Source organism: Alligator sinensis, unplaced genomic scaffold, assembly GCF_000455745.1.
Source record: "Alligator sinensis unplaced genomic scaffold, ASM45574v1 scaffold1110_1, whole genome shotgun sequence".
NCBI lineage: Eukaryota > Metazoa > Chordata > Crocodylia > Alligatoridae > Alligator > Alligator sinensis.
In genome coordinates this window covers 67,747-80,349 of record NW_005842871.1, presented here as the reverse complement: position 1 = coordinate 80,349, position 12,603 = coordinate 67,747, and the positions used below count along the sequence as shown (strand labels likewise).

Here is a 12,603-nt window from a genome sequence, read left to right as displayed (position 1 = left end):
TCACCTAAAAATCACACCTTCTAACTCTAACAATAAATCTCTAATATTGGGGAAAACATCTGAAATGATAGGACAATGGAACAAGCCACCTAGGGAAGCTGCAGTGTCTCCTTCATCAGAGGTCTTTTTAAAGAAGAGGCTAGATAAGCATGTGTTTCAGATAAGTTAAGAATAGTGAACCCTACGTCTATGTAAGGGTTTGGACTGGATGTCCCTCAAGTCCTGTGATTCTAATTGTAAGTCTTTATTGTAATTAAATCTAGCCACATGTTTTCAAATAAAAATACTACAAAATTAACACTGATGCAATTAAAAGGAGAAAGCAAACAATTACACAAAAAAATTGAAGAGAACATCATATGCTAAGGGTCTGCATGCTGTACATACCCCTGCTTTGTGTTTGGACAGGTCCGTTCCAAACTGTGCTGGCCCAGCAGTCAAGACCACCCTACCAAAGAATGGGTGAGAAACAATTTGAACAGCACGAGGGGGTAGCTGCTGCTCTTTTTGTTGCTGACTGGATAGTTCAATCATTTCCTGCATGAATCGCAGACCATCTTCAGCATCAAGTGAACTTGCTGCCTAGGTAGTAAAAAGAAATGAGGGTAAGCAACTTGGAACATCAAGAGTTTTCCTGCTGCTGAATTCCTCCAAGATGCTAGCCCCAAGGGAGGCTGGTGTAGCAACCCTGGGAAAAATGGGCTGGGAACTTGCTCTGCCAGCCTGTGAAGCTGAAGAGCTGCTGGCAGTGGTTCTCATACCCCACCTGCCTTCAGCTGTACCACTAATGACAAGTGAAATCTGAGCTCATCAGCTGACTCCTCCTGAGTGAAGGAGCTGCTCCAAGTCTTGCACAGAGGTGACCCATGCAAAGAACAGGGGTGGAAGGGGGTGAGGAATAGAATGGCATAAATTCTTCCAGGGCACCTTATAAAGCTGCTTTTGTATAGGCTTTTTTCCTCTCCCCATCTTGTACTTGACTACAATTTCCTGAACAAAATCCCCCCCCACTGCCTCTGATTTTTATGGCATGCAAATAAAGCATACCATATCAATACTGAGTGTCTGATTACACTAGGGCTCTCACAGGGACGGGATGCTAACTGGCTCCTTAAAGAAGCAGCCTTCAAGACTGGTTTGGGAAAGGGAGAATGGGCCATGAATCCCACAATGTGCTGCCTCAGTTTGAGTGAACCATACCCAGTCCTCTTGAAAAAGAAGGGAATGGGGCAGCCCACATTAGGATGCTGGAGGACCTAGCCAAACACTATCATCCTATTTGTAACATGCCACACATTCAAATTAGACATGATACAGATGAGCTACAAAGATATTCTACATTGTTACAAGTAACATCTTTGTGTCTGGACCACGGTTTTTGGCAGTTCATTGTGAGGTAATAAATTGTTTGAATATATGGCAACTTATTGAATACAACTTATTGCTCCATTCATACTTTCAATGTAATGCTTTCCAGGAACCTTAATGTTTAGTATTTCCAAGTTTATTCAAGACTATCAATCTTAATGTACATCACAATAGCCTATGGACCCATTCAGATGTATTAATTTTTAGGTGTAGCTTTTTAAAAAGAGAGAGAGATGCTAAATTAAAATTTTGCCACAAATGAATGTAAACTTAGTGTCTACTTAATACCAGTATCATCTACATCACTACAGAAGTTTCATATTAGTCCAAATTTGGACTGAGACCTAATAAAAGCTGCAAGGGACCAGACTTAATACATACCTCAAGCTAATATTTGTCTCAACTTCCTGTTCATTAAGTCTTTTTGAATGAAAGTCATTTATGTAACACATGCAGCACCATGACTGCACTGTTTGAAAGACATATAGCTGTTCTCGTCTATAAAAATCAGACAACTAGTTGCTCATCTAAAAAACACGCTAGCTTTACAAACTATTTAATACAGGCCTTATTGCAGGGGAAGGCGGCTCCTGGCATGTGCCAGAGAGTGGCACACAAAAGCATTTTGTTTGGCACTTGCACCTCAGGGAAGAGGCCAGGGCTGCACTGCTACAACAAGGATTGGGCCCCTTGCAGCTCCCCCACTGTCTGCCCCTAGCACGCCAACTTTTTACAAGTAGAGGTTGCAGGTGTTTTTGGCACTCTGCCCAAAAACAATCGCTGACCCCTGCCTTATAGTCTTGTAATTAGATGCATATCCTGTTTGAAGAATACATTTAACTTTCAAGCAAGCCTGAATAAATATTCGTAATAAAACAAATTCAAATTCCTCAGTTTTTCTCCTTTTCCTTGCTTCCTTGAAAGTCTTAATTATGGCACAAAGTCCCTAAACATCCTAGGGGTTGCCGAGTCTGCTGAAGCTCTAAAATCTATTATTTCATTTAAAAAGGAAAGCTTTTATCCTCAATGGCAGCAAATAAAAACTTTACAGATGTGAACTGACTACCAACTGGATGGTTTGAAGACAACTGAAGAGTAGTTTAAACTTGCAGACTCTTCCATACATTTTAATGGTGGGTTGGTTGTAAGCAGGAGGAGGATCTAAAGTTAGTGGAAAATTATTTCACTTCTAATCAAGTTAGCAAAAATGTATAGCTAATGTACTTCCACATTGTTCAACTGCTTCCCATGCCTCACAAGTTGCCAAGAGTCCAAGCTGCCAGACAGTCTATTCTCCAGCTACTAAAATTTTCATCTCTCTCTCCAAAAAAGCACCCTTTCAGAGCAGGTTAGGGTTTCAATACAAAACTCCACAGCACACTGGAAATAAGTTTAAGGATCATATAAAATTGGATATCCAATTAAAAACATACAGGGAGTGCCAATTTTTTTTTTTTTTCATATTTGGCTCTATTAAAAAAAAGAAAAATCACTTTTACTGGGCACCACAGAATCTAGGCCCTCTGCTATACTGTAAATGCAACCTGTTAGTTACCAAGTGAGTATTACAGCTTATGTGCAGGATGGGGTTGAGGAAAGAGGAAACGAGCTCTCTCTTGTTAACACACAAAAGACAGAAAAATTAATTTTAGCAGTGGATGAGGGAATGAAATTCTGACTCAAATCAAAATAATTTCCCACCAATTTCAGATGACCTAGATTTAACCAACATTTTCTAAAAAACTACTTATGGATCTTACTTGAATTGCATGCTGCACTAATTGGACTCTTCCATCTTTAAGATGAATCAAACTGACTCCCATCTTTTTCAGTATCTCCAAATGCTCAGGGTTACTGGCCATGAAATCCCGTGCTCTCAGTGGTGGCTTTGGTCCAGTCCCCAAACTCTCTTCTCTGCCAAATAAGAGTAAAGACCAAAGTTTTTATATTGCACATGTAAAGCAATTTTTTACATGAAATGTGCAAGAATTCCAGAGAGATGTAACACATACACAGCCATTCAGAGCTGCATTCCCCTATGCATCTTAGACTGAAGTTACAGTCATGCGATCTAGATAGCGTGAACATTTTTATTCCAAATAATATTAAAAAGGTGCATTTTCAAAACAGCTTAACAGCACAAATGTGTCACCAGGCATACACAATGTTGATCATTTCAATGATTAGGTCAGTAGGATGCCTTAGAGCAGGGGTGGGCAAAATGAGGCCTGGAGGCCCGCAGGGCCCCTAAAAAATTTAGAAATTTAATATTTATATGCCCTGGGTTAATATTTATCTGCGCTTGTCATGCAGCCCTCGAAGGCTTGCCAAAACTCAGTAAGCGGCCCTCTGCCCAAAATAATTGCCCGCCCCTGCCTTAGAGCAGTGATGGCATAGGTAGCCCCTATGTGGCGCACAGACTGAGGAGGGGACAGGCAAGACAGTGGCAGACAGGGCAGGAAGCAGAAGGCAGAGTATCAAATCAGACAGGGAGCCCAGGGCAGAAAGCAGAGTAGCAGCTTGGTCAGGAAGCACAGAAAACCAAGCAGTAAGTAGAGTGGTACTCAGGGAGGCTATGGAGCTAATTTGTGACAAACCTGCAAAAGAGGTTGGCCCCCACTGGCTTGGAACATGAACCAGTACTGTTTGCTCTTTTATAATTGTTCTCATTTTGGTTACAAATAAAAGTAAGTTTAATAAAAACAGAAAAGCCAATTTTCCCTAACACAAAGGGTAACAATCATATAAAATGTTTATACATAAATTTTAAAAAAGCAAATGTTACTCAGCCTGAAGCTGTTCTCATCTTCATAAATATTGTTGGCCAGAAAGGGGTGCATTTTTCAAATGTAATAGAAGACTCGGAAAGACGTGGAATACATAAAGTATTTATGGCAGTAACAATATTCCATGTGAGGCAAATGCATTCTGGAGGAAGTTATTTTTTTCTGTACTCTCTGATTTCAGATCCATTTTGCTTAGTTAACATGCACTATATTTTTCTCTTGTCAGTGCTGAAAACTAACATAAGACGTGTGATTCATGCTAAGCAATTTTTGCTCTGACCTAGGTGCCAAACACAGCTAAAAATTAGCTGCAAGTCTGCTGCCAATACAAAATAAAAATGCAGCTAGATTTCTGATAGTTGTACTGTCTATGGAGGGCCCAAAGGAATATAACCTTATAAATACAGTATATATGGTTCCAATATACCTAGGAGCAGCAGACAGATAAAGAAATTTTAATTACTTAGCCATAGATGTTTTTCTGGACATTCTTACAGTGACAAAAAAAATAAAGTAGACATCTTACACTCTAGCAATGCCCCTAGGACAGCTCTTATCCACCACGTTTTTCAAAGGTTCACGGATACTCTGAGCATACATAGGGTCATTTGGGAAGAGAATCTGGGTATTCGGACATGTCCAGTCAAAATTACTGTCATCCAACTCTGTGTATTCTGTAGTCTATAATGTAGAAAAGCAGAGCAAAAAGTTTCATAAAACACATTTAGTTTATTTTTGCACCTCTCAACAATAAAAAATAACATAAAAAATAATTCACACGCAGGGAGCATCTAACAGGTGAAGTCAGGAAGGTACTATGTGCAATTGCAGTTACTCAGACATAAGTATCAGGGATTTCATTTGCCTACTGCTTGTTGGCACATAAACAAAATAATTTAAACATCTGAAGACCTGAGCAGTTCAAACCTCTCAACTTCAGGTGCAATACTTGTTTTATTCCCCCCACCCCAATAGCTCCAATGAAACCTGCCTTGCATCCTAGCATTCCAAAGCCAGGGTGAAATTAAAACAATTCTACTCTGCTGCAACTTGGCAAAGGTGTAAACAAAGATTGTATCTGAAGACTTAAAAATAAAATAATAATTAAAAAGTCAATATCAGCTTGATATAGTTAATTTTCTGTTGATTTTCTGAGTTGTCTACGATGACTTGACAAATGAAAACCAAAAAATAATTTCTTGTTCCTAGATTTCAATGTGAACAATCACAGGATCCTCCTCTTTCAATACTTAAGCAGTATTGAAATATTCATGTAAACTTGTGGACCCTACTGGGAAAGTCAACTAATTTTGAAGCAAATCATAAGTACATTCCTAATAGCCCTCTTTTGGAAGAAAGCAAGTATTTAAAATCATCAAATACACTATTATACTATAAGGTGTGCAGAACAGTTCAGAGCACATTGGATCTGCTCCAGACTCTAAAAATAGTGTTGCTTAATCCCAGTCAAGCCATTTAACATCAACACAGCCCAATTTTGCGATCTGTAACATGATACTTACTCACTTATCTTACAGGTCGCTTGCATACATTGCTAAACTTTAAAAAAATAAAAATAAAAATCAGATATTAAAAATTATTTAGCATAGTGAAGACTCCCTAAAAATCAAATCAATTTATGATCCAAAGTGGTTTAATACTTTATTGGAATAAGTAGCATTAGATACAAAAGAATTAAGGAATATTAGCCTCTTAGTGTGAAGAATAAGAAATAAGAACCAAAGCACTTTAAAATAGGAGGAGGGGGAAGCCTGTAATGCTGCAGACTGAGGCACAGTTTAATGTGTCCCCCACTATCTGATGTAAGAACGAAAAGTGAAGCAGAAGGCTGCCTGCCTTGCTACCAAAATTTCAAATGGCTGACACTGTATTTACATGTATTTTAAGTAGTTCAGCCCCTTGAGACATTTCTCTTTTGTAATCTAATGCAATCAGATTGATTCCAAAACTACTAATATTTTGGTTTCAATAACGTTATAGCTATTTAACACATTTTTCCTTAACTGAGAAGATGCTGACATCTATTTTAAAACTGGATCACTTCCCACCTTTCCATTAGTCAAATCTATTAGTAGCTTTGACAGATATGCTAAAGTGATTCTATTTAGTTTGCTTTCATCTTTATCTTATAAAAGTTAATATGGTTACAGAGAGGGGAAAAAAATAATAATGATGTGCATCTTCATGCTTCATAGCTGGATTCACCTTCAAGATTACAGAAACGTATTGCTTTCTATACCCACAGCTTAAGCCAAATCCAAAAATCAAATTGCAAAGGCTTCCTAAAAATACCACCATTACTTTAAATGGTTGCTTAAAGCTTACTTATTGTTCTCCAACTATTTAGTTGGTCTAATAAAAGATATCAGATTCACCCAAAGAACCTTGTCTGACCATTACTTGAAGAAATTAATTAGGCAAAGTCTGTCCCTTTTAAACGCATATTATTTCTTATTTGTACTCACCTGTCTGTATTTCTGAAAAGTTGAGACAAACAAACCTTTTGGGGAACTAAGGAGCAATAAACAATGTATACTGCCTAACAGGAACTTTACCACTGTTAGACAAGATTAACAAGTGATTAGGTTAATGTGTGCAAGAGTATTATTTCTTGGAGTCCCATCTCCAAATCATGGTCTTTAAGTCTCAAGAGCAGTATTTCCTTTACATTTTCAGTGTTGGAAGCTCCCCAACACAGCTGTGAAGCCTCTCCTGAATTTACAGCCAACAAAAGTCTCTTTGGACTCAGCTCTGCACAAATAGTTTGAGACAGTGTCCTATTTAACATTTTTCTTACTGAACCTAGAATTATTCAATAGCACACACAGAGAAAAGGGTCAAAATAACGGCACATTAACCCAACACTCCTGTGTTCACTCTCTCATGTGCTTATTTAGCCTGTCAGCTGAATTACTGGTAATCTAACATAGTAGAAAAAAAGCAAATGGAGAGCACTGTTTAAGATAAAATCACCCTGACAGTTGTTTCACAAAGTCCATACCTACTTTCCCCTCTGGAAATTGATTAAATGTTAAGTAATCTGTATGTCCACTGGTATGCTCACATAGTTATTTAGTGAAAAAATGGTACATGTATCCTGAAACAACAATATTTCCCAAACCAGCATAACAATATTCTTCCTTGTATAGTAGACAAGCAATTCAACAGGTCTAGTTCTAGGTAGCCACACAGAATTCCTGTGCAAAGGCTTTGGTTTGAGTTCATAAGGAAAAAATAAAAGAGGACTCTTCCCAAACAGTATAATTGCTAAAGAGTCCTCCAGAATGGTGACAACTGATGAATACAAAACTATGAGGCCTGTCCAAAGTACTTTTTGGAGATGAGGCTCATCATGAAGACATTGTTAATACAATAAACTAGTAAGCAGAGTTCCTTCTGCTACTGCTGTCTAGATTAGCAGCCAATACTTCTCAGATTAAACAGATGAAAATACGATTACCGTCTTCCTCATTAGGAGGAGTCCCTTAATACGTTCACACCCTCTGCAAAGCCAAATGTATTTGCTTTGCTGGGACGGCAGCAATTTGAGCTGGGGTGGAGCAGCCCCTGGATGGCAGGGGGCACAGGGGTCAGACCCGGGCTCCAGGTAGCAATGGGGCTGGCTGGGGCATGAAGGTGCTAAAGTGTGGGGGCTGCCTGCTAGCCATACGGTTTTGCACTTTAGCACCCTCATGCCCTAGCCAGCCTGTCACCATCTACACAAGTTCCAACAAAAATGATCTTCTATAATGCAGGTTAAAATCTGCCAGAAGTAATAAGAAAAGAAAATAAATGTGAACTATGCAAAAGTATTCTTTTAATATTATTTTAAAGTGCTTATAGAAATTTTAAAAATACTTGCCTGACTTTTTCAAAACAAACAAACAAACAAACAAACAATGTTCTGCAGCCTTTTTGTAGAGATACAGGCTGAAGCAAATTATAAGTCCTGAAGAAAAGTTTAACCATTGAAAAGCTGATGTCCAGGGTTAACTGCAATTACTGCTGTGATAAACCAACTTGTATAAAACAGTTAGCACTACCTGAACACCCTCCATGTACCTCATTTCCTTAAACCCACTTTAAAGAACTATTAAAACTGATACAAACTTGTAAGAAAGACCACTTACTAAATTTTTCTTTGAGATTGTTTGATTTGTAGTAGAGAGCCAAAGAGGTAAGAGATGAGCCTCTGTAGTGAAGATATAATCTTCTATATCAAATACCATATCTTCCTTATCAGCAAAGAGCAGATAAAGATATTTAAACATCTCAGCCAGGAAGAAAGAGTCCATTCTATGGAGAGAGAGAGAGAGAGAAAGAAAGAAAGAGAAGATATCCTTAACATACAAATATTTTCCAAACAAAAAAAGTTTTCCCAAAACAACTGTCCAGGACACTCAGTTGCTGAAGAGAGTAAAGAATTGCTTTTCAAATAGCTGGTGGTGCTAGAGAGCTACAACTGCAGAATTTCTGTAAGAGTAAATTGGGTTTGAGATGGGGGGACAGGGAGAGGAGTTCAAAATGTTCAGTGGAAAAGCAGTACTAAAATAAGAGTTAAAACACAAAAACAATTGCTCAAGAAACCTCAGGTGACTTTTCTAACAAATGAGTCTTCAAATTTAAATCTGCCAAACCATTAACAAATTAGTGAGAGAAAAAAATTCAGGATGATCAGAAAATGCATTTCATTTTAGTAAAGCAATTTAACACTATGAACTCTGGAAATGTTTAAGACCAGTTTGACTGCATGCATTCCATTAATATTTACCACGATCTTTGGTTTAGCAATCTGAAGGGACACAGGACTGAACAAGGCCTTTAGAGTTTTGAACAGTTTTTCCCCTCTATTAATTTAAATACACATAACACATGCAGATTCTCCTTCATATTTTATAATTAAGTTAAATATAATTGCACACATTTTTACCTGTCCTCATGGCTTCCAGTGCGAACATCTTTCATGGCAGCAAATCCACAAGGTACTCTAGCATATTTGTTTAAGTTTTCAATAAGTGTTTTTCCTACTTCTAGATAGTAAGGGTCCCCAGTAGCCTATTTTAAAATAAAAATTGCATTTGGTGTTATGTAAAATTTATTGCTGTTACTTTCAGAATTGTTAGTCATGTTCTTGTACTTTGCCATATTATGCACTAAAAATAAATCTGGCAACATACTGCAAAAAAAACTCTTGTTTATTTAGCAAAAAAACCAAAACAATTTAGGTTCTTTTGACTATTCAGGTGTGAACATAACTCTACTTCTATGCTCTACTCAGCACTGAGAGACTTAAGTGACTTAAGCTCTCCATGTTTTAGGGGTGTTGGTAAGACCATGTTGGTCTAAGGACATAGGCAGAGATCTTCCCAGAACCACCCATCCTAGCCTTTAAACAAGCACTGAACTTCACCAATCTCATCACCAGAAGCAAACTTCCTATGGCCCAAAGCACACCAAATGGATCCAGACCATGCCAGAACAAGAAATATAAAACCTTCCAACACATCTCCATCACTCCCACAATAACTACAATCCTACAACAGAACCATCACCATTCCCAGATCTTACACCTGCACCTCCAGAAATGTAATACATCTCATCCAGTGCACTAAATGCCCTGATGCATTGACAACATGTAGGGGGTACACATGCACTTCCCCCCCCCCCCCCCAAGCATGGCAGTGCACCCCCTGCAAAAAGGTGCCACCGACACTGCTGCTGCCTGCAGGAGCTCCACACTTGCCACCGCCTCACCCCCGCCACCGGCAGTGCTACTGCCACCTGCGGGAACTCACCGTGCCACCCCAGCCTCCAGGGGCACGTGGCATTCATGCCCTGATGGAAAATATGTAGGAGAACCCAAACAACAACAACTGTGTACCAGAATGAATGCCCGCTGACCAAAGACAAAAATTACCAATTACCTGTGGATACACACTTCTCACAAAACCACCTCTCTCTCTCTCACCTCTCAGTTCTAATCCTCAAAGGAAATCTACAAAACACCTTTATTACACAAGCCTAGTAACTTGGACTAAATCATGGACTAAATATAGACATTGGATTTATGGCACATTATATGGCCTGCCATTATGGCATACTATACGACCTGCCATCAGATAACCCCAGGTAACCCAGCTACATTTTACCAGCTATATTCTATCACAAGGTCAACAACCCCCACCTACCATCTCCCATTGTCTCTGATCCCTACTGCCCACATTTGCATTTTCACAGACCTGCTTTTTGCATATTGGCTTCTATTCCATCCAGAAGAACACAAAACAACAGCAGACTCTCCCTATGCCTGAAGGAGGGTGTTTGTGCCCAAAAGCTTACAAAAAAACAGGTTTTCCAGCTATTTAATTGGTCTAATAAAAGATATCACATTTACCCAAAGAACCTTTTCTGCCTTCAGCTCTCCAGTCATTTATGTTAAGCTGATCAATGCCTTCAAAAATCTGGCCCTTGGGCCCCCAAACACTGTTCATTCTAGCCTTCTGAAGTAAAAATATTCAAACCATTTCTAGCAATCAAATGTGCCTACAGCTTGCTTCCTGGCATATTTAACTTTTTGGTGCCAGTGGATGAAGTGAAACCAAGTTCCACTCTTTCAGCATTAGATTATGGCACCAATTAAATCTGAATCTCACTGACTAGCACAGAGATGGGCAAAATGCAGCCCATGGGCTGGATGCGGCACGCCAGGCCAATCTATCTGGCCCATGGGGCCCCTAAAAAATTTAGAAAATTAATATTTATCTGCCCCTGGCTGCCTGTCATGCAGCCCTTGATGGCTTGCCAAAACTCAATAAGTGGCCCTCCACCCAAAATAATTGCCCGCCCCGGTCTAGCAGCTAAAAACAAAAAAAGTGATCTCACCTTATATAAGAAATAGGTGCTTTCTGCAAACTCTGGTCTTAAAGGATGCTGAGCCCAGTGAACCCTGAAATCTGTTGTGAAAGCCTGAGGGGGAAAAAAAAAAAAAAAAAAAGAGGGGGGGGGGAAAAAAAAAAAATAGATGCAAGCATAAAAATTCACAGGGTGATTTAGAATGTAGACAAATAGTTTGGCACCAAGTAGCAGTAGTGCATACTTCTGATCAGAAATACTTCTGTGCAGTGGCACAATCACACCACTCTTTCTGACCATGCAGCAGGAGTAGCAGCTCAAAACAAGTCCTGAAGAAGGTAAGCACTCCACATCTCCCTTCAACTCTGTGCTGAGAGGTGCATTCCTTCCCCTCCCATTCCTCCTCACCCCCACCTTGCCTGCCATTGCTTGTGACCCTGCTGTCCTGGAGAGGATGGGAGCCCCTTACCCAGTCCAGCCAGGTTGCATAGGAACACAGGCACTGGCAGTGGCAGAAGGTGAGCGGGTTTCCACTCCCTGCCTGCTCCTGCCAGGTGTTCCCCACTAGCCTGGGAGCAGGCATGGGGAAGGAAACCTACCTACCAACCACTGCTGGCTGCCACTCTAGGCTGACCCCAGCCCCCACAGCCTGGCTGGAGTGGGACAGGATGCCCCAAAGAGGATGCAGACAAGTAGGGATACCAACAGCAACAGGCAGGGGAGGGGACATGCTTCTAGGCATGGAAAAGTGAGGGGCAGGGAACGTTTACCTTCTTTGGGACTTGAAATTAATCTGAACACTAGAGCAAGATGACCCAAAGCAGTTTTAAAACAATAAAATAAAATGATATAAAATGTAAGTGATTATTAATAGCAATAGTTTCACAGTACTGAGCTAGTTAAATTGTGTTTAACAGGAACACTTTCTGCTTCTACAACACTGCCATTACATACAAGGGACTGTAGGTTGCAGAATAATCCGGAAAAAAAATAAAAAAATCCGCCGTTGTTTTTAAATTAGAAATATGTCCAATATTTTTCCAAATGAACAGCTGATATTACTCAGATCAAAACAGTTTACATCAGGCTTGCCCAACATATGGCCTGCGGGCCACCATGCAGCCCGCCAAGCCGTTTTCTGTGGCCCGCGGTGCTGCACCGGGAAATGAAAGTAAACGCTGCTTACTTTCGTTGCCACCCCTTGTCCCTCCCCCAGACCCTCAGCAGCTTCCTAACGGCTGCTGAAGGGCTGGGGAAGGGACAAGGTTCCCACACGCACCGCGTCAGCTTGACGTTGCCGATGCGGTGCGTGTGTGAAGAGGAGTAGCCATGTGCCACTTGGGACAGGATGAGCCCAGCTGTCACTGGCTGGCTCAGCTGCACTTTCCCCCTACCTGCGCTGGTCAGTCCCGAGTGGCGCACAGCTCCGCCACCGCCTCTGCTGGCTGGTGCCAACCTGGGCAGGTCTGTCCCATCCAGAGCAGCACGCAGCTGAAGCCGGATTCCCACATGCTGCTGGGGCCGGGAGGAGCCCGGCCGGGTTGGCACCAGCCAGCAGAAGCGGTGGGGGAGCCCA

The 12,603-nt window shown here is 40.6% G+C and overlaps 1 protein-coding gene across 1 annotated transcript in view; it reads right to left on the bottom strand.

The window, feature by feature from the left end:
* Nucleotides 1-12,603, bottom strand: part of EDEM3 (ER degradation enhancing alpha-mannosidase like protein 3) — a 42,951-nt gene that overhangs the window by 9,121 nt on the left and 21,227 nt on the right. Inside the window, exons 13-18 of the mRNA XM_025191901.1 lie at nt 11,058-11,141; nt 9,106-9,230; nt 8,306-8,471; nt 4,681-4,835; nt 3,129-3,282; nt 388-582 (exon numbers count right to left, since the gene is read on the bottom strand). Of these exons, the coding sequence (XP_025047686.1) occupies nt 388-582; nt 3,129-3,282; nt 4,681-4,835; nt 8,306-8,471; nt 9,106-9,230; nt 11,058-11,141 (879 nt within the window). The remainder of the gene's footprint in view (nt 1-387; nt 583-3,128; nt 3,283-4,680; nt 4,836-8,305; nt 8,472-9,105; nt 9,231-11,057; nt 11,142-12,603) is intronic.